The 27707-nt window shown below is 39.2% G+C and overlaps 1 protein-coding gene across 1 annotated transcript in view; it reads left to right on the top strand.

Moving 5' to 3' along the window:
• Sorcs3 (sortilin-related VPS10 domain containing receptor 3) overlaps positions 1-27707 on the top strand; it is a 576321-nt gene that overhangs the window by 421142 nt on the left and 127472 nt on the right. The window contains exon 8 of the mRNA XM_013017600.1: positions 3549-3667. Coding sequence (XP_012873054.1) covers positions 3549-3667 — 119 coding nt within the window. The remainder of the gene's footprint in view (positions 1-3548; positions 3668-27707) is intronic.

The following is a 27707-nucleotide window of genomic DNA, read 5'->3' on the forward strand; positions in this document are numbered from 1 at the left end:
AAAAAAAAAAAGTATATTAAGTGAAATAAGCCAGGCCTAAAGAAATATAGGTCCTATGGTTTCCCTTATTTGCAATAACTAGTGTATGTCTGGGACAAGCAGAAAAGGTCAGATAAGATGATATTAAGCGAAATGAAGCCCAAGATAGGGACACAAGTGGATTTTTTCTTCCTTGCTATTGTTTCTAACGTATTTATAAGGTACTATGTGATTGTTTTGTTGCTTTATATGTTCCTCCCCCATAGTATATACAGTGAAAACAGGGGTTTATATTATATTAGATTATATTGGTATAATTTGGGTAGGGGAAGGGAAAAAAACAAATTGTTTAAATAGGGATACAGATTGACCCATTGCAACAATGAGATGTACAAGATCCTACATCGAAAGCCAAACATTACAATTTATGTGTGTGGGGGGGGGTGGTGTTGGGGGAGTGTAGCTGAGGAGATGGGAGGGAAGGGATAGTAGGGGAAGAAGAAAGGAAGAGGCAACAATGCTGGATAAGACATGTACTCATTCCCTTGCTCATGTAACTGTAATCCCCCTGTACAGAATTTTCACAATAAAAAAACTTAATTAAAAAATAGATAAATTGAAAAGAAAAAAAGAAAAACCTCAGAGAAATATAAATACATTGGTCATGATGAGCTACAGTAGAGTCTCAGATTCTGCCTTTCAGGAGCCAAACATTTGCCCTTTTGTGGTAGTGACCTGTTATGGCTCAGTGTGGACCAGCACGGAGCTCATGTGCCAGCCGCCATCAGTCATCAGATCATCTCATTCCTTTTCTTTTCTTTTTTTGTTTTTGGTTGGGGGTGGGGTGCAGGGTGGTTAGTAGGAATATAGGGTTTTGGAGTCTTGATCCACGCTTCCAGCCTTCATTTCACTGTTTGTTTGTTTGTTTGTTTGTTTTGTCTATCATGGGGCCTGAACTCTTGGCCTGGGCGCTGTCCCTCAGCTCTTCAGCTCAAGGCTAGTGCTCTAACAAATGAGCCATAGTACCACTTCTGGCTCTTTTCTGCTTATGTGTATGTGGCGCTGAGGAATCGAACCCAGGGCCTCATGCATTCAAGGCCAGCACTCTTCCACTGAGCCACCTTCCCAGCCCTCATTGCTGGGTGTCGTGGGCATTTGAGTTTATTAGCCTTCTTATTAAAGGCCTCCTATTCTCTAGGCAGATATTTAGGCCTTGTCCTAGGTATTGAGGCTTGCTTGTGGTTATGACACTGGAGCGTGGGTTTTAGAGGTGACACTGGTAGTTTAACGTTGGATCTATTTAGCTTCTAAACTTATATTCACAGAATCCTGGTTTGAAATCTGTATCAGGGGCAACATAGCTAGATAAGAAAACTGTGTTCCAAGTGGTATAGGTAATAGAAAGAAGAGAAAATACTCTGGAAATGCTTCAGAGACAGGATTGTTCAGGTTTAGGACCAAAGTGAATTGTATAGAATATGGAAGAAAGAAAAGCTAAAGGGCTGAAGACCCTGAGCATGTGATTGGACTGCTAACAGAAAGAATGAAGTCAGTATTAGTCATGAATTAGTTATTGATTCACAGTTACCAAAGCAAATAGACTGTACTCATATATGGGCATTCAAGAAGTAGGAATTTATGTCACATAATTTGTTTCTCATCAAGATGTGGATTTATTAAATTAGATCATGTGTGTAAATTAATCTGTGTGATAGCTAGCTATATAAATATGAGTAAGCCCCTTTCTGGAGAGCAGATTCTCTTTGAATACAAAGTCTCTGTTTCATTCAGTGTTGTACTCCTAATCCCCAAGGATAACTGATACAAAGTATGTATGCAAGAATGATGAACTCATTGAACTAATCATTAACTGAGGATAAGCAGGAATACTTTAATCTATTTTTACTTTAAGCTTAACCATTACAAAATTTTGCTTATTTAAGCCATTACCCTTTATCTCTATTGCTTATACCTCTTCCATTCAATCTAATACCTATGTATGTAGATACACTTATGCAAGGAGCAACTACATTAGACAGATGTATACAATGATGTATGTATTTTTATTTCTTGTCCTGGGGCTTGAATTCAGGGCTTGGGCGCTGTCCCTGAGTTTCTTTTTTGCTCAAGGTTAGTGCTCTACCATTTGAGCCACAGCCCACTTCCAGCCTTTTCTGAGTGGTTTACTAGAGATAAGAAGAGTCTCATGGATTTTTCTGCCAGTGCTGGCTTTGAAGTGCATTCCTCAGATCTCAGTCTTCTGAGTAGCTAGGATTACAGATGTGAGCCACCAGCACCAGCTGCTTATGGTATTTAATGATAAAGATTTGCCTACTTTTTTTTTTGTCTGATCCTTAGGCTTGAACTTTGGGCCTGGTCTCTGTCCCTCAACATTTTGCTTGAAGCTAGAGCTCTAGCTCTTGAGTCATTCATTGGAGATAAGAGTCTCACAGACTTTCCTGCCCAGGCTGACTTCAAACTACAATTCTCTCATCTCAGCCCACTGAGTAGCTAGGATTACAGGCATGAGCCAACATAGCCTAGAAGATTTGCCTACTTTTAGTCTTAAATAAATCTTTACTTTTCACTTTGACCACCTGCTTTATCATGCCATGAAATTAACCATTTTAAAGCAATTTGTAAAGCAATTTCTTTATAAATTTCCTGTAGGTTTTTCAGAACTAACAAATAACCAAATGGACTGAATTTTCCTGGTTGATCCTGTAGTCACAGAATGCTTTTCAAATCAAGTACTTCTCTCTTGTTCAGCTATCTTAGTGGTTGATATTTTCAGAACATTTTGCAAGTATTATAAGTTTTATATAAGTAATAAGTAGAAACACATAATTCTATTTCTGTGTACTTCCTTAAGCCCATTCCTTTCCTCCAAAATAATCATAGCTAATTTTTATATACAGCTTTTGAAATGTTAATCCATTCAGTTGTGGCACAAACCTACATATCTACACAGACAAGGGCTTATTAAGACATAAATTAGATCATAGCATAAGTAATTCCGGGTAATTTCTCAAAGGTAGCAGAGCAGTGCCTCTTGAAGAAATCATGTCAATGTGTGTATCTACCTAATCTTTTAATTACAGCATGACATTCTGTCATATGTATCTCAGCTTATTTAAATATTGTTTAATTCATGGACATTTAGCCTGTTTTCAATTTTTCATTGCTTTGATTAATGCCATAATGAACATCCTTGCCTTTCCTCCTTGTGAAAATATGAGTCTTTCTGTAGAAAGCATCCCTTGAATTAGAATTGCTGGTGTATAAAATATGCACATGTAAAATTCCGATAGCTACTTCAAATTTGCTCTTCCTTAAAGCTAAACCAATTTACTCCATTGCCAATAGGATATGAGATTAACTCTTTCTCCATTCCTGTGTTTATAGTAGTAGCTATAGCCATCTTATTTGATAATAATTTCAAGTTGTGTGGATAAGAAAGTGAAATACCGTTGTTATTTTAATTCCTATCACTGATCCTTCATAAACTAGATCTGTATGTGCCGCTGAGAGCTTGACTTACCATGTTCTCTTGTGCCCTCTCTTTTCAGATGCTCACTACCTCACCTGCAGGATCCAGGAATGTGCAGAGACAACTCGGAGTGGCCCCTTTGCCCGCTCCATTGATATCAGCTCCCTGGTTGTCCAGGACGAGTATATCTTCATTCAAGTGAGTGCAGACTGCACTGTTCATAGTAGAGATCAGATGTGCTAAGCGAAGTCAGCTGCTTGCTATGAAAATAAATATGGTTTTCTTGAGGTTGTTGAACTATAGAGTCGGGCTTTATCTCTCCTTCACTCTGGGGGTCCAGTGTCTGATGATACCACAGACTTCTGCTATGAGATGAAGTCTTATGGCTCAGTGTCCTGCCCAGGGTATTCTGGTAGTCCACTGAATCCTTGAGTTGGATTACCATTTCATGGTAATGGAGTTGTCTTGACATGATTAGGTTCTGGACTGAGGTTTGAGGTTATTTAAAGTCAGATGTCTAATGGGCTTTGACATTAAGTAATTTATCAATGTCATGTTCTATTTCTGCCTAAAGTGACTTATCTAACTTGCGAAGAAGTCCCCAATAAATTAGGCATTGCTAAGATTTTCCTTCTGAAAACTGCTCAGAACTCAGTAAATCTTTCCCTCTTTTTTCAGCTCTGACTATACCCTCAAGTTCAAGACCCAAACCCCTCTACTCACAAAACTCTGACCCTTAGAGGAAATTAGATGAAACTTACATTTTGAGGCAAGAAAAGGAACCATTCTTTTAGGCTTTGAGTTGTATGGTTTCAATATCCTGGAAGGAGGTCCAAATAGAACAAAGATGAAGAGATATAAAAATGTATACTCATATACTATATTGACTGTCGTGTGTGTGTGTGTGTGTGTGTGCGTTGTAAATGAAAATTGGCATTTGACAGCATCTTTGACTTTCTGTCATTTTCATTATTCTATCCTCAGTTGTTCTACAGACTTCTCCCTCTTTGAGTTTTCTCAGATTTAAAGATCTGACATATGAACATTCTCTGCCTGATCCCTGGCTTTTAAGTTAATATCCAACTCATTCCTCCAAGACATCCTAAGAACTTCCTAACTCCATCTCCCCCATCTTCCTGACAAAGTACTCTCCATCTACCCTTACAGCTCTATGGCCTACATAGAGATATAATGTAAAAAATTTTTACACTGAGAGTAGAAAAAATACTTTATACCTTTATTTGGCTCCTTATTCTTGGCCCTCACAAAATATCTTTGTGACTCTGATGTGTTTGTGAATTATTGTTATGCTGATAGCTTTTCAGTATTACAGTTACTCCTTTCTAAAACTTGTGTGGAATTTTGTGGCCTAGGAAAATATTAGATAGGTACTTAGACTCCTAGAAACCAGCTTCAAAAACAGAAATAGGAAGTATCTTTGGCCTAAGATATCTTGTTTTGCAGCTTGAATCAATGCCAGAAGCTCAGGATTTGTTTAAAATAAGGCTTGGCAGGTATATTGAACACATACCTGACAAAATACACAGTGCTAGTCAGTACTCTTGGCATTTGACATAAATTTCCTATTTTTGTGTTTGATCTGCTGCACTTGAGACCCAGGACTTACTTCTTGAGCATTCCCATAGTTCTGAGTACCATATCCATTTTCTCAGGACTATAAATCAGTGAGTGAGTCATGACTTCCATCATACACTTCATATGTGTATCTCAGCATCCCAGTGTGGATGATCCACAGGAAAAAGAAAGAAAACCAATATGTCCCTTTAATGCTGGAAACAAACTGATGTCACCATTACCTTCTATGAAGTTAGTCAACGTAGTTGGGTCAATGCTGCCAAATTGAATAATCCAGAACCCTAACTAATATTTTTCTTAGTTATTTCTTGGGTGTTTCCTTACATTCTGTTTCAATGATTATCAACCTCACGGAAGTTATTTTCTCTGGCTTTCTATTAAAGATTAAAAAAAAAAACAAAAAACTTGAAGCACAGGAATGATTTATGCATTTACCAATCCTGTTGCCCTTTCCTTTCTTTAATGCTAATACTATATATAATGAGGATCATGGCAGAATGGTTTCTGGGAAATACATTTAAAATATAGAATATTCCGATTTTTTTCTATGTGTTGCACAGTTTTCTGTAACTCTGTGGGCAAATATCCAGAGTGTTTCTCCAGCACTTTGTATTAGCATCAACTAGATGTCCATGGAGACTTCATTTTGACATATTCATGTATGCATACAAGGTACGATAATCAGACTTAAATCTCCCCGTCATTCTCCCTCATGCCTCTACCCACATCCCAAACAAGGCTTCTTTTTATGTTATGCCAGAAGCAAGTGGAAGTGGTTTTTGACCTGGCATCATATTTATTTTGTTTGAAAGATGTGAGGTTCCATCATTCAGTAGGTTGCCTTGTACATGTGAGGTCCTGGTGCTAGGTGCTAGGGTTTAGATTATAGACAAAACAAACTGGAATACATTCTTGAGGAATACAAAAGAAGATATACAAATGATGCATACATCCACACGTAAATACATGTTATAAGAACATGTCACTCAGAGCCAATGTTAATGTTTCTTGTGAACTTACATTTTACCTATTTTGGGGACCTGAATTCTTCAGGTGACAAGCTTCTCATATACAGGAGACATAGAGTAGCCATAGATCAGGTCTCTGTTTCCATTTATCAAAAGTCCTCCTTGGTTCTCAGTGAGGTTCCCTGACTCAAGATGTTTTGCTCCTAAAGCCCAGCCCTCTTGGAGCACAGTATATGTGCTTTCTTCCCATGTGTGTTGTATTCCCACATGGTGAAATTTTCAGCAAGTATAGAATCTACATTTTTCTTCTGGTTTTGCTTATTTTTTCTAGATGTTTGATGAGAAGAAAAGGAGAAGCACTAGCATTGCTTGGCTACTTAAAACCCTTCAGAAATCCTTAATCGTATATTTTCCGAAAGGTTGCAGTAGCTTTCTAACTGATCTCCTTGACCCTAGATCAGCATACCAACTTCTAGTCCATTTACATCCCTGCCAAACTCATTTATTTAAAATAAAATTCAGCGTTCCTATTGTTGGTGGCTCTTCATCACCAACAGGATAAAATCTGACGCCTTAGGGTTGCCTACAGGAGTCTCCACAGCTGCAACCAAAGGAGCCCCATCAGTCTCTTGGGAATTCCTTATGCACTATTGCTCTTCCTACACTTCCCTGTCAATAAACATAGACCTTTTTAGTCTCTATGAATATACTATGACATTTCTTATCTTATATTAAGTTTCTTGTATTTTCTTTTTGTTTGGAGTGTCCCTTTACCAGATATACTGACATGCTCAATTGAGATCAGAGCAGGCTCCAGTGCTGACTGTTTATGCATTTGTATTATATCTCCCTAGCTAGGTCTGTAAACTCCAAGAACAGGGCTATGTCTTATTCATCATTGTTTCCCCCGCACTTAGCATAATGACTGGTACTCAATAAGTGTTTGTCGAACTGAACTGAATGGAGAAGATAAGGTACCATCCTTATTTTCGGAGAGTGTAGCTAGTTATCTCTTTCAAGCAAGGAAATCTTGTGTCTGCAGCTAACAATATAAGACAACTTAGGGTAATTGGCAATTGCTCACTGCATAAGCAATGCCCATGTGTAGAGTGTCTCTGAGTTTTTATAAGACTGCTGTCCAGGAATTACCCAGTGTGTTATTCAGTGCCTTTTTTATATTAATTCATTTAAATATATTAAAATACATTCATCCCTGTGGGGAACACCAACAACTAAACAATTATAATGCAGTGTGATGAGAGCTGTATTAGTGGGAACCATGAGTTGTTCCTGGTGGGAAGGAGAGCTCTTCACCCTGCCTGCAAGGAGGGTCGGTGCTGGCCTAGTGCATAGGAGGCTGGAGAGCAAGTGAGGTATGCAGAGATGAAGAGCACTGTGTTCCTGTGGGACAGAGGTGCCCTTGAACCATGCCAGGGAGGCAAAAGGACACAATGACCAGGACCTCTCTACCTGAAACAATTTGTAGTTGTGGCAAGGAGTAGGATGTCGGGAAAATACACCAGACATGTTTTTCCTGGAGAGGTTAACTTCTCTATTTCCTTTCATTGAATCCCGATAATACTTACGTTTCTCTATACAACTACTTTGAGTTTCTCTCTCGATAGTACAAAACTAATATTTGTGTCGATTTTAGCATCTGCCTTACCTAATTTTCAAAGTACTCTGATGCTTCCCATCTCTTTTTCTCTAACATTGGTTACTTTAGCTGTTTGGATTTTTGTTTATGTGTTTGAATGAGACCAAGTCTTGGTATGGAGCTCAAGCTAGCCTCAAATTCATGACTCGCTTGCCTGAGTGCCTCAGTGCTACAGGTACAGGTATGCAGAATCATGGCCTACCATTGTCATAATCTGATCGTGTGTTTGCTTTCTCTTACTATTCTTGCTGTTACTGCTTATTTTGTGTATGTTCATTTTTAAAGCATTGAAAACCTTCTCAAATAATTGACTGAAATATGGATTTTTATTCTTTTAAGGGAGTATGAATTTAGAAAATTGGAATGTGAATCAGAACAGTCTTTATTGAAAAGGTCTGATTCATACTTTGGTGATTAATATGTGCCTAAGAAGCAAGGACAGAGCTGGATCCTTCATTCTGCCTCCCTCCTTCATTTCAGCTGCCTCTGAAAGCTTTCTCAAAGCAGAAAACCCACAAACCAACAGCAAATTCTCTTTCAGTTTAAACCTACAGATTATATCTTATAGAACATCAGTGTAAGCAGCAGTCAGTTCACCTTGACTACCATCTAACAAACAATAATCTTTGGAAGAAACAGTTGTGAAGTCACATTCTTGTAATCTTAGCTCTCAGGAGGCAGAGGCAGGAAGATCAGAGTTCAAGGCCAGTATAGGCTATATAGTGATTTGGCAACATAGCCAGATACTATCTCAAAAGAAGTAAAAAGATAGGAAATCATTTTCTAAAGGAAGTCTGAATAGAAAGAATGAGATGCTATCAGAAAGTAAGAAAGAAAGAAAGAAGGAAGGAAAGCGAGCAAAAGAAAGAAAGAAAGGGAGGGAGGGAAAGAGGGAGGGAGGGGAGGGACTAATACAGTTGTGAATCAAATAGTAAAGCATTTGTCTAATAAGCAATCTTGAGTTCCATCTCCTCTGTCAAGAGCAAACATAAAGTAGTATAGAAGAATCTTCTGAAGAAGCTACGTTGAATAGTGGTGAGAATTGAGTCTAGCATCTCTAAGGAGTTTCACCAAGCTGGACCCTCAATTTTATATTCCACTGAAGGGTGTTTTCTCTCCCTCTCCATTTCTTTTATCCCTTCAATTTGACCAGCCAAATTTGAGCAACCAAAAATTTGAGCGATAAAATAAATCACTTTAGTGGTACATGACATTTAAGTACTTTTTCCTTCTTTTTCTCACTTTCTGAAATATTGATCTCTTATGTTTGATTTTAGTGCTAACAAAGACAGATGTGAACTCTGATAGCCATTCTGCCCCTCATCTTTCCCACCTCTGCATGCCAAGTGTTTTTTCTGTCAATTTCACATAGAGTCTCAAGAAAATTTGTCTCAGGTGCAACCAACAAATGGAGGAGCCACTCTTGGAGATTACACACATGTGCGTGCACACACATGCGTACACACACACACACACACACACACACACACACACAATCTCCAGACAAAATGAAATCAGTTTGTGAGAGACATCTTCCTTCCCATGTTTGTTGCAGCATCATTCAAAATAGCCAAGAAATTGGAACAAATAAAGTGTCTATTATCTGAAAAATGAGTACAGAAAATGTGGCACATAGACACAACAGAATACCATTCAGCCATAGAAAGAATAGAATCCATCATTTGCAATAACGTGGAAGAAACTGGAGATCATTATGTTAAGCGAAATCAGTCAGAAAGACACAGACACAGGAAGACAAGTACCATGTTTTCTCACTTGTATGTGGAATCTACAAAAGTGGATTTCATGAAAGTAGAGAGAGAGTCAAGGGGTGGTTACAATGAGCTGCAGAGGGAACAATAGGGAGAGATTGTTCCCTAGGAACCAAAATTTTGACGAGCAATTGCACTTTAGGTGACTATAGATGACAATAGTGTACTGCCTATTTCAGTAGCTAGAAGAAAAATCTTTTAAATACCTTCATCATAAAAAATGATTTATGTTTTAGAAGATAGATGTCCTGATTTCAGTATTAGACAGTACATCCATGTAACAAAACATCACACGACACTCCATAAATCTGTACAACTTTTATGGTTTTATGTACTATTTTAATAATAAACTATTAAAAATGGAATGTCTGGAAGGATTGGTCTGCAGAATTCCTAGCACTTCTTTAAGCAGTGCAATTCTAACTTTGTTTGTTCAGTATATATTGGATTCCTTAACACTCTTTCATTTGACAAAAACATTCCACTGTTGATAAATGGTTAGAAACCATTCACTTTTTATAGCATTATTGGCTCCCTGGATCAAAGGTCAAAGCTTTTTCCTATGTGGATAAGGAATGACCCACTGGGAATGCAGGTGAGTTCCAGGCCCATAACTTTTCTCTGTCTGCATACGAGTAAGAGCTGAGGCTATATGTTTATTGAGCAATTATTTACCTGAGCAAGCATGAATCAATACATGCAAATGTATGTGCATTTGAGTGCAGAGTTTAAATAATCAAAAACTCAAGTTGCTTCTAAATAATGATGTGCCTTCATTAAATTATTTAACAACGCTCTTCCCAAGGGTATTAATTTTGCATGAAAATTGTACCATCTCGCATTTGCTTCTCTGAAGGAAAGCTGCCTCCACAGCGGATCTAATTCCTCTTTCTTGGTTATCCTCCAGCCTGTATGAGGTATGCAAACTACCTACACAGCTTCTGCAATTTAAAGGTATCCCAAAGGTTCTACCTCACCTTATATTTTCTTACATATGGAGAAGTAAGGTGACCACCTGGATGGCTTTACTTCAGGGACTTTATGAATGGTCACTTGATCTCCTGCCATTGAGTATGATGTTAGTACTTTTTCTGTGTAGGGCACCTACGGTTATATAGTGAAATCAAAAGGCTAGTTCTTCCCGAAATTGTCTTGCTTTAATGGGGAAGAGCCTGGTGGGAGGACCTCCATTCCACATGGAGAAGAAAGAAACAATAAGCTTTCATCTGTAGGGTTAGGTAAAGACAAGTTGCTTTCTATGTTCTAAGCCAAGGTGTTTGAAAATTTGGTCATTTTCCCTTATAATGCAGCGTTGGGAGTGGTGGTCTCAGAGAAGAAACTATTGAACAATAATTGAGGCAAAATTCCTTCTGTGATATGATTTGTACCCAAGGGGTTATGTTACAGAAACAAGAACAGGGTCTGTCCCAGGCCTTAGCTGACATGGTTATGCTACCAGAGATGGCATAAGGCTTTTCCGTAGCTTCTTACCATGGCACATGAGATAGCTTTTCCATGTAAAAAGGACTAGATGAACAAATTGTCATTTTGCATTGCATTTATTTTGAAGGTATGCTATCAGCCTGACTTTATATATCTAAACTATGAGAGAGAAAACAAGTCAATAATTAATGTGCTTAAGTGGCAGAGAAGATGAAGTCCTAAGGTGGGAAGCTTCTAGACTCTGCCAAGACTTTGTCCACATATTCCGTAGAGTCTTTGCTACACAAGAAAAAAAAGCTCTTTTTCATTCTTTTGTTTTGCCTTTGAAAATCAAGTTTTTTGAGACATGGTCATATTTTATAGCCCAGGTTGTTCTCAAACATATTTTCTTCCTTCTACCTCCTGAATGTGATAGTTGTAGATATGTGCTATGACACTTGGCTTCTCTTACACTTTTGTTCTTTTTTTTTTTGTGCTGTTCCTGTGGCTTGAACTCAGGGCTTGGACACTGTTTCTGAGATTTTTTGCTCAAAGAAAGTACTCTACCTCTTGAGCCCCAACTCTATTTCTAGATTTTTTGGTGGTTAATTGGAGATAAGGGTCTCAAGGACAGTCCTGCCTAGTCTGGCTTCAAACCAAGATCCTCAGATCTTCCTGAGTAGCTAGGATAACAGGCATGAGCCACTAACATCCAGGTTCACTCACTCTTTTAAGAAGCCTAAAATTGCCCTGAAAGATTATAAGTAGTAACCCAAATATTCAGAAGAAAGAGATGGCTGTTTTGTGGGCTGACCTCAGGAATAGAACAGAAACACACCTGGGCCCCTGAGCCTAGGAGACTATGAGTATATTTAGGCCATGAAGAGAGAGAGTGGCTGCATGAGCCTAAAGCATCTATAATCGCTTACACACTAACATGCCATCACCAGTCACTTCTGGATTCCTTGAAAATTCTGTAAAATTGCCAACACAACAGGTAACATGGTGTAAATACAGCTAACACTGGGTGTGAGTACGTTCAACTACTTGTGATGCTCTGTGAATACAATTAAAAGGTACTATGACAATGGACATGAACACATGTACTGGGTGGTTCTAGGATGATTATAAGACCACAATGAGGACAGTCAGTGCCTTGCATACAAGAGGCAATTAGTTTTAAACAAAAAAATGCTTCTACTATAAATTTTTCTAGAAGTGCCAGCAATTAATGATGCTTTTGGGGCCAATGAGCAGATTTCTATTGAGTCGCTAGACCAATGCCAGATGCAGTATGACAGAGGCAGACTACATTTCCCCTCCTCTCAAGCAGCTTATGACTTAAGCAGTTGGTGGTCTCCTGTGGAGAAAAGAGCTCTGGACTATAATCAGGGATCTGCCCACTACCAACAAGGGGACACTGGGTAAATCACTTAGAATCACAAAACACTGATTTCTTCATCTCAGTAGAATGGAGTCATGCTACTTGCCCTGTGCAAATTGAAAGGTTGTTGTGAGGATCAAGGGAGATAATAAGGCTTTGAAATGCTTTGAAAACCACAAAGCCCCATAAATTGCTAGAACAGAGAGACTAATCCATGTGTAAAACATCAGTCTCACTCTTTTGGGTATGCACATCCTCTTTTATGAGCTTTTAGTAACCCATTACATAAAATATTACTAAATCTCTTCTGCACATTCATTTTCTTTTTTCTTTTAAATATATATTTATTGTAAAGATACTGTACAAAGGGGTTAGAGTTACATGAGCAAGGTAATGAGTCCATTTCTTATTGAGGATTGTCACCCCCTCCTTTGTTTTTCCCCTACTATCCCTTTCCTCCCCACCTCCCCAACTCCTACCTCCCCCAAATCCCCTCAAAGTTGTGAAGTTCATTTTCAACATAGTGTCTTGAATATTTCGTTGTTACAATGGGTCATCCTGTTTTTCCCCTTCCCACATTAGAAAAATGTATATACTTGATGCACATTCATTTTCAATTTGTCTTGGGTTTAATTCATACTTCCATGTGAGATAAAACCTTCCTACCTAGCTAGCTTCCCACCTGTCAATGAACCAATTGCTCACAATCTTTGTGGGACTTCAGATATTATGGTGCTGATGTATCTTTCAAAGACTTCTCACATCTTAGACCTGAGCTCACTTCATTGAAGATGGTGCTTCAGGCACCATCAGGGGAGGTATGAAGCCTTGATGGTGTGGCTACTGTTCTCATAACAAATTTTTATCTTTCTGAAAGAAAAAAAAGCCCTGAAGCTTAAATTAATATGTTGTAATTAGCCAAAGGAAACGATTTGGTGATATTTTCAATGATGTTAATTTGGCCTTAATGGAAGAGACTTTGAATGTTGGATAAATAGCAATTTCATCATTAGAGACACAGTTATGGCACAGAAATTTAGAGGAAAATGGAGATAGAGGTGCAGATGCATCTTCAAAAGAAAGCCAATGAAGACATCTTCACAAATAGTGTGTTATTGGGATGCATCTCTCATACAAGTGATGCTTTTAGTGACTGGATGTAAAAGTGCTCTTAGTGTTTGAAATATTTTTATTGATAAGCAAAACATTGCAGTGTCCAGTTGATATTTGTATAGAACATCTCACATACTTCTAGCTCATGTTTACAGAGTTTAAGCAATTGTAGGTAGGGAAGGCTGTGTCTCCTCCACACTGACCACCTCTGATTGATCTCCATAAGAATCTCCTTTGCCATTCTGATGCAGATACAAACTTTGAGGGTGTCAAGAGCCTCTGGGACAAATTGGCAGCTTATGGATAAGTGCTCTCCCTATATCAGGTGAACAACTCCAAGCCTCGTGCCTTATGCGTTCTCATAGGCTTTCTGGTAGGATGGAGCCCCCAGGTAGAACCAATTCAGTGATTCAGTGATGCTATCACTCCCGCCCTGCTTTCCATGTTCTTGCTGCACCACACCTGTTCCTCTAGTTTTTCTCACAAGACAAAAAACTATTTTCATAAATGTCCTTGTCCAAGCTTTCTTTTGCAGTGAACCCAGCTCAAAGCAGCCTTAAAAGACCAAAGTATTTATAAATCTCTGAATGCAATCCAGCATTTAAGATGAATAGACTACAAGAAAAGTAGAACACTTCAGTTTCTCAATCTAGTCACTTATTCCTATTCCTCCTCTCTTCTCAGGAACCTGATCATATTGTCTCTTGCCTGTTTATTTTTAAATTCTCATTCCTCTTCCAAACTTCCCATAGTATTTAAATATTTCTAAATATCTACCATGCTTAAATCAATAAAGAACTTTCTTTGACCCCCACACGTCTCTGTACAATGGTTTCATCTTTTTTTTTGCAAGCCAATTTCTTGAGTGCTGTCTGTATTCGCTCTTCCTGTCTCCCATTTCCCTCTCTCTGTAACCCACCTGAGACTGACTTCTGCCTCTGCCACTCCACTGAAATTGCTTTTGCCAAGTTCATCAAAGATACTGTGGAATGGTATCCACACTACGCCTCTCAGTAATTAACTCAGTTGACCTGTCTGCAGCACTCACATCTCCAGGCTGCCACTCCTGTCCTGACTCACCTCCTGTCACCGCCTCCTCCTCCCTCTTCAATACCAGCCCAGTCCTACTTTCCTACACAAGTGCCCTTCCTCTACCTGCCTTTAGGCATGGGCTCTCCCAGTTGCTCCTCTGAGTTCTGTCTCTTCATTTGCTACCCTGAGGAAAGCCATTGCATGCACTCCTCCAGTGTCAATTACATCCAAAAGCTGATGCCTCACCTGCTTGTCTCAGCATAACACAGACAGAGAAGGGGGCTCCAAGGATGAGTCTTTGTTCACAGAATGCCCATTCATCCCTCAGGCATGACAGTCTCTCTCCATTCGGAGCTTTACGGTGCACGTCCCTAATAAATTATTAACATGTGTTTCTTTCCCAAGAGATCTAATGAGATTCCATGCAAGTCACAGAATTTATTGTTTACAAGACCAACATAGCCTGGAATGTTTTCCTTTCAAAGAAGACTTTTGCAATTCACTATGTGTTATAAAGCAAGTGTTTGCCTTTCTCTTTTGATGTATAGGGCTGGGGTATGGTTAACTCACCTGTATTAAGTTGTGTTCACCTTTTCATGAGTATTAAGTTGTTTCACCTCTGAGTAATTGGCCCTGGCCTCCTCTGTGATTGTGGCTCAGAGGCTGATATTGTTATTTAGAAGTGTCTCTAAGGGCACGAGGAGGAGGGGTGGTGTTTAGATATGCTGCGTAATGTGTTGTATAGGAAAAGTGGCCCTTGTGATGTTTAGTTACCCAGGAGCCTCATCTCCAAGTCTTGGTCAGAAGGCAAACCCCATCATCAGCTTAAATGGATGAGACCAGATACCCTGCTCTGTCTCTCCCACAGTTTGGAAACCAATAATGTTCTATTTCTAAAACAGTGAACATTCTTCTTCAGAATGTTGTTTTCACCTGGCGGCACCAGTTTTACCTGTCCATCAGCAAATTAAAAAAAAAAAAAAAGAAAGGTTTTCATAGTTAGTAAAGGACCTCACATTTATTTAGTGCCAAATTTATCCTTGACATCTGTGCATTTTATTTCATTGAATTAAGCTTTAGTGACCACACACTTTGATGTGTTGATATTACTGTTTATGACATTCCTGGGAGGAAACTGAGTTTTGGTGACATTTAGGGGATCATTCTTTTGTCGGTAGCTGAGGAAATGGCAGGGTTAGGGGCATGACCTTAGGGCTGTTAGAGTTCCTAGAAAGTGACAGAAGATGACCATGTATTTCTCATTTCGTTGTTTTCTCCACTTTTGCACCAAACCACTGCTATTTGTAGAAACTTTTCTGGCTGACTTCAGGCATAAGTGGATGGTACCCCATCTGGGTAGGTAACAGGGGCAGAATAACTTAACCAAATCTCTGAAACTTAACCAAATCTCTTTGTTAATACCTCTTTTGTGTTTTTTTTCTTTCATATCAGAAACCTGCATCATTTATCTAACAGAATGATGAATGGGACTCAGTACAGTGCAGTGTTATTGTACTCTCAATGTTGTCCCTCACCACCACCTTACCACTCACTGTGGTGCCAGGTGGGAAATTAGTGGTGAATCATCATTACCAACCACACTTGCCAAATATTATCCAATTTCTTCTTTGTGGGGAGGAGGCAGGGTTTTCTTTGGAATCATCTTCCAGGGCTCTGAGGAGTTATGAAGTTATAACTGGGCTAAGTGTCCCCATTCCTGTCCTCTGCCAAGTCCCATTAAGTCCTTCATACCCATTCGGGTAGGCCTGGCTCCCAGGAGACCTCGTTTTCTAGAGCTTTCTCCTATTAAAGATAATTATACTGCTGTAAAAATAACAGTGCTGATAATGAAGGCAGTTGGGTTGTTGACTGAGAAGTAGACTATTAAGTCCAGTTCTCTTGTCATTATCATTCTAACTAGGATATATATGCCTATTAATTTCTGGGTTTCAGCTTTTGAAATTTTTAATCGCCCTGCCTTTAACTCCATAACTGGTTAATGGGGTAAACAAACACTTTCGATTTCTGCAAGCAGCTTTTTTTAAGAAGCCAAAACCCCTCATGATTGGCCAGAATGAAGGCTTCTTGATGTTTCATGCTGGCAGATTAATCATCTTGATTGGACTGAGAAGGTTCTGTGTGCTCAGAGCTGAGACAGGCTCAGTGTAAGATAGAAGCCCTAACTGATAGACTCATTCCTTCCCTCCTTTACTCATCCAATCACTAACTGAACACTGAATTGGCTCTTTTTTCCCTCTGTGTAAATAAAAGGACAACCATGGTAAGCAAGACAAAATCCTTTTCTCTTCCTTTTGCCCTTAGTCTGAGGAAAGAAGCTCTTTGGTCTCATACTCAGCAATGCTTGAAAAATATTTTAACAAAGAGCTAGTCTTTGTGGAACCATTGCTTCCAAGACTGAGGAGAAGCTGTGTGGAGCCACAGGCAAGGAAGACTTCCTGGATGACAGGGGAACAGTTACTGGAGGACTTAATTGAGAGGTTCCATGTTAGGACCAGCCATAGTCCAAGGCAGAGAAACCATTTGGGGTCAGGAGGGCATGTGTGTGAGTAGGGTGGGCAGGCAATCTTGGGTGCAACTCTGGTTTCAGTATGAAGTCATTCAGCAATTTTGAACCAAAGATTTCCTCCCTCAAGCTCACTTCCCCTCCTTGGGAACCATAGGACTGCCTTCACCAAAGGGCCTCCATTTGGCTGCCATTGATGGTTGAGAACAGAACTGCTTCCAGACCCCACAAAGCACACAGGCAGAGTGGAGCACATGTAGAGCACAAGGTGTGGGCATGGCTTCACTACCCAATCTTCCTCTTCTTCATCCCTTGGTGGACACTGCCTCAGTACTTTGTGGATCTGTGAACTCCACAGAAGCTGCCTGGAAAGCAGTGGAGGCCCTCTGGGACTCCAGGAAGCCCCTTCCAACACCCACGAATCTGCCCACTCCAAGGGTCACTCCATTTAGTCAGGCAGGCAAAGGGAACTATTGTTTGTATTTCCCTAACTCATTTCTTCATTGTCAGAATAATATTTTTTTTAAAAAGGTATCTGTGAGGTAGCTAAATCTTTCTAGAGAACCATTGAATCTTCCTTTCTCATTGCACATACATCTTCTGGGGGCTGTAACGGGGAAATAACACAGTAAATAAGAGATAAAAAGGCAATAACTAAAAAGAGAAGGTTATGATCCCTGGAGATCATACATATATAAGAAATAAATATGCAAATATAAGAACATGTTTCCTGTCTGGTTTATAGTCTGGAGAAGAGAGACCTAACGCAAGCAAAGCAATAAATAAGAACACTAATTGTATGCAGTGGTAAATCTGTGAACACATATACATACTGGTGGGAGACACTAATAGGAATGTATTCATGTATTCAGTAAATCCCTCAACAAATATTTTGGCCATCACTTCTGTCCACAAAACGTGGGGGTTATACTTGGGAGATTTGTAGCAAACGAGGCCGACTTTACTATTTAGATAGTTATTAGGAAACAGAAAGAATATAAAAAATGAATTCAAAGGGAATTATGTGTGTGTGTGTGTGCGTGTGTGTGTGTGTGTGTGTGTGTGTGTGTGTAAAACATCCATCTCCCGGTTTTGCTCTAGAAATTGGCACACAGGGAGTGGTGTTGTGACTGGCAGATCTACACACTCTTCTTTCCCACTTCCCGAATTGGGAGTCAGAAGGTCTGAACAGAAATCAATCCCTGCAATTTATTTTTAACTTCTTTCTCCTTAGCCAGGATTGATTTTTGTCTTTGTGATCAATGGCACAGAGAATAGTTCCACGTCCCCAGCAGCTGTTCCACGCGCTTGGTCTGGCCGGCCCCACATCTATTGAACAGAGCATTAGAAGCTGATTATGAAAGTAAGAGGATGAAGATGTTTAAGGACTGAGCTTGCGTAGCCCTGCCTTCCTTGCAAAGCAGCAGCAGATCCCAGGAACAACATGGGGATCGGGGAGAGGGGCTGTTGGGCTTGTGCTGTGTGTCCCCATCCCAGCCCAGCTCCATAGAAGAGAAGCTGGGGATGGGGATGGGCTTATTGTTGCTAACCTGACATCTTGCCTGTTTTGAGTTTTCTCTTTTTCTTCCTGTTGGCACTTCATTGTTACTATGCCAAGTGCTATTACATTCAAAACCAAAACCTACGTTTAAAAAAAAATAGATTCTTTTCTTCTTTGTATTTTGGGGCTTTGATTTTTACCTGATTCTTTAATTTTCCATTCTTGCCTCCTCCTTCCTGTTTTCTTCTAACTCAGTTTGTGTTTCACAGGAACATGAAATTAGCCACTTTCCCACTCTCCGTCTAGCCTTGTTACTTCTCGAGGTCAGGCAAGATTGCTTCCACTATCTTCTGTGAAAAATGTGTTCAGAAGGGACGTGCACCTCGGAATAACTCACAATGGTAATCCCAAGGATGGCAATTAGAGCAGAGCCAGCCCCCACCAAGGCCTCTGCCCAGTCCTCTGCGATAAACACTTGCAGTTTTACTGCCTGCCTGCCTCAGCTGGCCTTTGCTTCCAGATTGCGGTGTGGAGAAATAATCGGAGGGCACTTACTCCAATGGAGTTTATTATTTCATCATGTTATGTAATTGCTTCTCAGATGTTTGCTATCTGTTTGGGAGGGTAGGGCTATGAGCGATGGCTCCTGTTCTTCTCTGAAATACCTGATTTGTGTCCTTGCGAAGCTGATGGGATATAATTCTTTTATATAAGTAACACTATAGTTCCCAGTACTTTATTTTTTTAAATATTTCACCCCAGTCTGCCTCTGTGGTTTGTAGGTCCTGACTAATTTTCTTTATTATCTGAGCTTCTTTGGGTATCAGTTGCTTTCAGTAGTCACAGCTAACATTAATTGGGTAGGGAGCATGAGCTGGGTTTACGTATGAATGAAGTTAGCTGCTGTGATGGACAGCTTTAGAGATTTAATTCCACTCTCACTTTCATTGAAGAGGCATGGAGAGGTAAAAGTCATTTTCTAAGGTCACACAGTCTACTGGTAAGCAATGACACAGAGCATCTGAAGCAGGAAGTTTGTCCCAGAACCTACTTTCTCAACTATGACATGGTATACCTGCTTACTTCAGAAATAGCCACCAGAACCTACACATTTTGCCTGAGACAAATTGGGTACAAAACTATGTTAGGGATAATGAGCAAGTACACACAGCTTTAACATGAGAGAAGGTGTGTTGAGACAGTAGGAGAAGAATGAATATGACTAATGTACATTATGTATATGTGTGTGCACAAATGTACGTATGTGTGTGTGTGTGTGTGTGTGTGTATGTGTAAAAATTTCATAATGAAGCCCCTTCCTTGTCAAAAAACACATGGGATAATTCCACAAAAGAATTTGGTCACAAAGTAATTTCAAGGCTGTTTTTTAAAAAATATACAAATAACATCAATCACAATGATAGCAGAATAATAATAAATATGATGATATTATGATCATCTTAAAAGTTATACTAGTCATTTTCTTTTAATTAGGGGCATCATTTGTAAGATTTATATTGCTACTAGGTTTTTTCTTGCTAAAACATTATAGAAATAGAAGTCTTTTGCTCTATTCCTGGGCATAATGTTAAGGAATCTCACAAGGCATAGAAGAGGACAACTTATCTTGGAAACCATGCCATTATTTGCACTGTCAAATATGTAGAAATGCAGAATACATCATCATCAGTCAAATAGTTAAGGTTTTCTTATTATTTGTCTAAACACCAAAAGTCATAAGAAGGAAGAAAAACATTCCTAACCCTATCACCGTATAGAACTGTGATTAATTTTGTTTTTGTTGCTACTGGGGTTTTGAACTCAGTGCCCTATGCTAACTAGGCACAAGCATGACCTCTTGAACCATATTCCCAGCCCTTAAAAAAAGAGTGGGTTCTTTAGAACATGTATGTTGAGTCATGGAATGACCCCAAAACAAATTAGCACTATAGAATCCAGAAAGCACTGCTGCTAAAGAAGAATTCTATCCCTGAGACCAAGAACCAGGAAGTAAAGTAGTAGAAAGTCTGTGGATGCAACCCTTCTAAGTCCCTACTTTGAGTCAGGCATACGTCGGAGTGATACAAGGAGTGCATCTGTGGACTTTAAGAGGAAACTGAAGCTGTAAAGAATCTAAAGCCCTGTCTCTTTTGTGGGTGGTAGTACTTAGGTTTGAACTCAGGGCCTAGTGCTTTCCAGGCAGGCACTAGTCCAGCCTTTTATGCTTTACTTATTTTTCAAGTAGCAGCTTAGATTTTTGCGTACGCTTGGCCTCAGAGTAGAAGCTGTTTCCTTTGGTGCACAGAAACCTTTTAATTCAATGCAGTCTCATTTGTCAGTTCTTGCTCTAATTTCCTGAGCAATGGGAGTCTTAATTAGAAAATCATTGCCTGGGTAACTTCACTTGTTCTCCCTATGTTTTGTGTTGGAATGCACAGTTTCAGGTCTTACATTAAGGTTTTTTGATCCGCTTTGAATTTGTGTCTGTTCAGAGTCAGAGAAGGAATCTAGTCTCAGTTTTTACAATATGATTTGTTAACGTCACCATCTTTTCCTCAATATGTTTTGGTTATTATTGTCAAGAATTAGATGGCCATACCTGTGTGAGATGACTTCTGGGTCTTCTACTCGATTCTATTGGTCTATGTGTATGATTTGGTGCCATTATCATGCTGATTTTTGTTAGTATGGCTCTATAGTATAATTCAATGTCAGGCACCCTCAACATTGCCTTTTTTTTAAACCTAGGATCACTTTGTGTATTCTTATTCTTCTGTGTTTCCACATAAACTTTAGGATTAACTTTTCTATTTCCATGAAGAATGGACATAGGACTTTTATGGGGATGGCATTTTATCTATAGACCTGTAAGTATAAACTGCCATGACTTTCCTGCTTCTCTCAGTCTGCCTCTTTATAAATAACAAGCTATAACTTGCCTTTGAGGTTCCCCTTTTTGAAAACTTCTCTAGCTTTTTGGTGATTTTTTTAATGCTAAGATCTATCTCGGTTTGCCACCCTTCTTTTCTATCTCTTTCTTTGTTAAGTAGCTCAATTTAGCCTATCCAATTTCTTCAGCTTCTTACTTAGCCTCCTATCTTCAAATTGATCATCCCATGCAGCAGCAGAATTCCCTTCTGTGTGAAGGACTTAGTCTCCTCCCAAGGCAGTAGGAGTATAAATTTCACATATTTATATAATTCATAGGGTACAGTATGTGTGTACATGAATATGTATGGCACACTGTACAGGGTGATATAATAGAGTAACTATATCAATGGTGTCTGGAGTTAGACAAATACCCACATTTAAATTCCAGTTCAGCCTTCTACTAGCTATGGATTTTAGCTATCTTATGTCTCATTTGCAAAATGTAAATGGGATAGGTATGGTCCAAACAGTACCTAGTACTGGTTGTAATCTAAGGAAAATGAGAGTAAGTTGAGTATACCATGGAGATTTTGCTGAGGGGTTCTTATAGCCTGCTAACCTTCCCTGTGTTCAGGGACCATGACATTGTCACAATCTCACATCATCATTTGTTTACCTCAAAGAGAGATGATGAACTCTACTTGATCACTAACCCCATGTATTTGCCACAGCCTGGCAGTTGATTAAGTGTAACATATGGTGGAACTAGAGCCAGTGTCCATAATGAAATGTTGAAGCATGATGGATAGTCAAAGAATGAGATGAATTTGCCTAGAGCTTTACTTACCATGTGGATTCAGCAGTGGGTAGGAGAGAACATCGTGAAATCTGATTTCCTGTTTCCCGTAGGATTGTAATATATCTCACAGCCCTTGATTTTCCATGTTACGATGTTCTTAACTATTTGGTGAAATGTTTGATGTAAAAAGGCTACCCACTTGTAAGAATCCACCCAATTATCTCCTCTTGGTGTTCTTCTGATTCTGAAGTGGGAAGCACAGATTACAGATGCCTAGCAAAGTGAAAAGAGCCTGGGGTTACAGGTCAGAAGTTCTGAAGCAGTTTCTTTAAGTAACAAGGTGACCTAAAGTGGCCCCTCTGAGCCTCAAGTTCTTTAATACTAAAATGAGGCTGTAATTAAACCTCATTTGCTGGGTCATGCCCCGATAAAATAAAACTTAGATAATAGTAAAGAAAACTCATAGAATTGATTACTGAACAGCTTTCAGCTGTGGGTGCTGGGTACTGACAGAGGGTTAGAGATGGATAAGACAGATTCTCTGCCTCCACAGTCACTACAGTTCAGCAAGCTGGACCAGCATTCCATAATTCAGGGCAAAAGCTAGTAAGAACCACAAGAGGGCCATAAACAAAGATCTGTATGAATCAGAGGAAGAAAAAAATGAAGATTACTGAGAAACTGGGTTGGGAAAGAACTTCATACAAGCCCCTGTGAAATTTGTTGATGGAGGGTCTCTGTCTAGTTTGTTCTAGAACTAGCCATGCTTTGGAAAGGTTCCAGAGTAGATACTTTATACTCATTCAAAGCTAAACGACATAATGGACTTTGTCAGGAGTTAGAAACCCAAGTGTCAATGTGGACTCTTCAACTTTAGAGCTGATTGTCTTCTATACATTACTTAACTCACCAGTCAAGTAGGGATGCACAAAACCTCCTGCATAGAGCCATTGCTAGAGCTGACAGAGCATGTAACCTGCACCTATTACGATGCTTGAGCTGGTGGAAGACAAGAGGGGCTTGACATAGGGAATACAATGGAGAGACCACTAGAAGTATCAATTGGTATTTCACAAATATTTGTTGCTTTCTCAGGGAGGTGATAGTGTTGCCTGAGAAACAGTCTGACAGATGGTTTCAAGCCATATACTGCAGTCTTGAAATGTGCGCATGAGGAGTGCAAATCCCATGTTGGCAAGGTTCTGCCTTTCTCTCTTGCGGGTCCAGCCATTTGGAAATCCCATGTCCCGAAGATGCATCCCTACTTCTCCAGAAAAATTAGTGATTTTGTTTGCTTGGCCATTTCAGGATGCTTTAAATGTCTCAAAATTATCAACAAATTAATTATTCTCTAAGCAGCTATGTGCACCTGCCATTCATCCCTGGTGGCTGGAAAGGCTTCTGCTTGGTAGTTTTCCATTCTTTTCACTTCTCGGTTTCAAGTTCCTATTGCTGCCAGCCCTTCATTCTGTGCATTGGTAGAGCAGATTCAGTGCCTCACTCTGTTAACAAGACCATAACTGCATCAGCGTCTAAATGCTGTGGGATCCAAGAGGCACATCACAGGCCTGTCACAGCGTCCTTCTCTTTTGCATTTTTATAGCATAGTTAAAGTTACAAGTGAACATTTTATTACATTTAGTTACTCCCAAGATCCCATATGAAAAGGGTTACTGTGACTAATTCAACTTTTCTATCTGTGTGTATATATATATATATTATAAATAATTCAATTTATATATAATGAACTATATAATACTATATAATATACAAACATGATTTTATAAATATACAATAGTTAATAATATATAACATTATATTAACATATTTCCTGAGATTAGACACCCTGTCTGAAGTTCTATGATAAATAAATATCTAAGATGAAAATAAAGCCTACAGGTGTCAGAAATGTCACTACCTCTCTTCCCCTTTTCCACCTTCTGTTTTTATTTCAGAAGTTTTGGGATGCGATAGAAATGATAGAAGTCAGTATTTAGTTTAGGCAGATTTCATTCAAATATTGGACCTCATCATGCCCAATTGTAAAAGAGGAAATCAGCTATGTGGTATATGAAGCTGATTTACTTACATAAGTGTTGAAATATTACCTCAACTGGATTCCTTGTAATATTATCTATAACCCTTAATTTTATCTCTTACAAAGAATTTGTGTCCACATACACATACCACAAGGAACAGAACCATTTTGGAGAACCAAAGGAGGGAGGTGTTTTAATAGCAAGCTTGAACAGTCCTGTTCAGGAATGCCATGGATAGTGCCTTTCATATTCTGTGTGAACCTCTCTCATCTTTATTTATAGGCAACTGTCTAGATTTTAGGCCTTGTTAAATTACTTATGAGTTTTCAGATATCCCCAAGTGTCAGACTCCAGTAGGAAAATTCAAATTTTCCTCTCGCCATTGTTATTTCTGTACTTATTTCTGTCTTTCATGCTTCTACCCCCAACACACACCTAGAGGAGGAGTGGCAAAGGTCTTCCATTTTGACCATCAGATGGCCATCTCAAAAAGTCCTACTCTTTCTTCTAAGTCTTGTGAGCCAGAACTCAAAGGTGAGACTTGTAGCCATTAGTGGTAAATCTATGGTCAAAAGAAGCTAAAACAAAACAAAACACTTTGGCTGCATAGTCTTTACATGTAATCTGTTCCAGAAATTCCTTATGATCTGGCATGATCAGGTAGCCATCTTGGCTTCCCCAAGACCCTGATACCTGCAAGCTGCATCATTACCATGGTCAGTCTTCATAAGGCCTCTACGGTGCTTAACTAGAGCAGATGTCTCTACTTGTTCTGAAGGTACAGGTAATATGTGGTGAGCAACTTATTGTGTATCAGCTGCAGGGCTGAGGCTGTTTCTAGTTGCTATCACATTTAGTCTTCATGAATATTTGTCGGTTGATAATAGCACTGGATCTAATTTTCAAAAGAGTAAATTAGGATAGTTAAAATTATTTGTCCAAAATCATCAAACCAGTAGAAATCAGATTCACAAACAGTTCTTGGATCCCAACTGATGTGTTCTAATGCTTAAAATTTTGAGGATGAGTCCTGATGGAAAGTAGGTAATAGGAAACTGATTGAGTCACTTCCAACACTGATGAAATATGGCAAGAGTCAGGAATAGTACTACTTCTAGTAGTGCATGTTGTCAAGACACAAATTCTTTGTTCTGTGGTTTTTCCAACTCACACTTTTTCTCTGCCTTACTGACATTCCAAGTAAGCAGTGAAGTCTCATAAAAGTTGCTTGACAGGACTGATGAAGTTGTTAGTTTTTTTGTTTTTGCTTCATGAGTTTTTGTCCCACAAGTTCACTGGTGAGCTCAGTGTGTATCTTCCTTCTAACACTTCCCACCCCTACACATACACACACACACACACACACACACACACACACACATATATATATGTATACACATACACACAGCACAATATTTTGTCAACTATCAGTGTCACTATCAGTGTCAGTGTTAACTATCTTATCCCAAATATGCTCTTTGTAAAACTATTTTGGGGCTACTGTGTTTGGGTAGCAATAAAATCTTTTATGTACAAATCTGTTTTTTATTGTCAAGGTGATGTTCAGAAGGGTTACAGTTGCACAAGTAAGGTAATAAGTACATTTCTTGTCAAACTTCTTACCCCTTCCCTCATTTTTCTCCTATTTCTCCCCCGAATCCCTGAAGTTGCACAGATCATTTCTCACATATTGTCTTTGTATATCGCTGCTGCATTGGTTCCCCCTTGTCCTTTGTCACACCATTCTGTTAACACAGAATGGTACAAATCTGTTTCTAAGGAAGGTTATCTGTAACACCTTGCAACCATGGTACATAATAGACTCCTCCTCTTTTCTGACACAGAGAGATAAAACTGTGTATTACATTAATATCACAGAGCCTCCGGAGTATACAATGAGCTAATATCAGTTAGACAAACACTAAATTCAAAGTCAAACAGTCTGGCAGAGGAGATGTCTTGCTTGTTCAGAGGATGCCATGTTGTTCTAAATGGTGTGCCACAGTTTTGATTCAGACACATACAGTGGTATCTTAGCAAAGTCATTCTGGAAAATGAACACGAGTTGGTAGATGCAACTTAAACTTGAGTGCAGGGCCATTCTGGTAAGTGCTGTAACTATAGCAATGTTTGTTTGTTGACACTATGGCCGTTTGTCCACACATAGAGGTAGGGTCTCTCTATGCCAAGTAGAATGCGTTCAAACTCCTGGGTTCAAGCAATCCTCCTGTCTTACTCTCCTCATTAGCTGGGTGGGACTATAGGTATAAGTATGTAGTCAGTAGACTGTTTCTTTGTTCTTAAAAAAGAAATGTGATCTTTGAAGGAATTATGTAGGTGGAAATAGAGAGGAAGACCTAACAACATCAGGATTTATTTCAAATAATTTGAATAGAATTAATGAGCAAAGAAATTGGAAAAGTTAATTGTGCATCATAACAGCCTGACTCTTCCTTTCCCTTTTTTATAAGGAGGAGGAAACATTGAAAGGCTGCGTGTGAGGCAGCCAAAGTATGACTGGAAAGGTGGTCATTTTTCTTGATTTAGACAGATCCTATTGGACCCAGTTTGGTCTTCTAAGTAGAAAACTTTTAAATGCCATTTCCCGTGAAGACAGCTCTTCTTGTATATAAGCCAGATTTATTTCCACTGTAGTCTTTCTTACTCACAAATTCCTATAGCAGCACCATTCACTTCTGTGCAACAATAGAGCATTGATTTCTCTGGGCTGAGAAATTGACAGGAGTGCTCACAGAGAAAGATCTTGCTTGTTGGTGGGCATCTTCTTTGGGAAAATACAAGTTGAATGACATGAGCTACATTTCTCTCCACAGAGAAGTCTGGATCCCTAACAGCCTGAGATATTGGAGTGTGTTTGTCGGTTTTCAAGTTTTATTTTTCAGTAGCTGTGCAAAGAGGTTACAGTTCCGTAAGTCGGGTTATGAATACAGTGCATCCCGAACAATGTCACTCCTTCCAATTTCCCTTCCGTTATTCCCCTTCCCATCCCTACGCTCATGTTACTTAGTTCAGCTTTTACATAACATACATTGAATATAATGACTGCATTTAATAACAAGGGTTTTTTTTTGTTTTTTGGGACTTTTTTTGGTCAGTCATGGGGCCTGAACTCTGGGCCTGGGCACTGTTCTTTAGCTCTTCAGCTCAAGGCTAGTGCTCTACCACTTGAGCCCCAATGCCACTTCCAGCTTTTTCTGCTTAAGTGGTGCTAAGGAATCAAACCCAGGGCCTCATGCATGCAAGGCAAGCACTCTACCACTGAGCCACCTTCCCAGCCCCCTGATCACAAGTTTTAAAAGCCAAGTAAACATGGGTTAAAATCCAGCCCAATGATATTTTGGCTGTGACTTTAAGTATATTGTATAACTTCCTTCTATATAATATCCTCATTTTAGCATAAGATATAAGATGAGTGAACACAGAAGAACAGTACTTGTTTTTTTTTATTTTATTTTATTTGTGAACATACTGTACAGAGGGGTTACAATTACATGGGCAAGATAATGCATACATTTCTTACCAAGCATTGCAGCCTCCTC

Source organism: Dipodomys ordii, unplaced genomic scaffold (genome assembly GCF_000151885.1).
Source record: "Dipodomys ordii isolate 6190 unplaced genomic scaffold, Dord_2.0 Scaffold36, whole genome shotgun sequence".
Taxonomy (NCBI): domain Eukaryota; kingdom Metazoa; phylum Chordata; class Mammalia; order Rodentia; family Heteromyidae; genus Dipodomys; species Dipodomys ordii.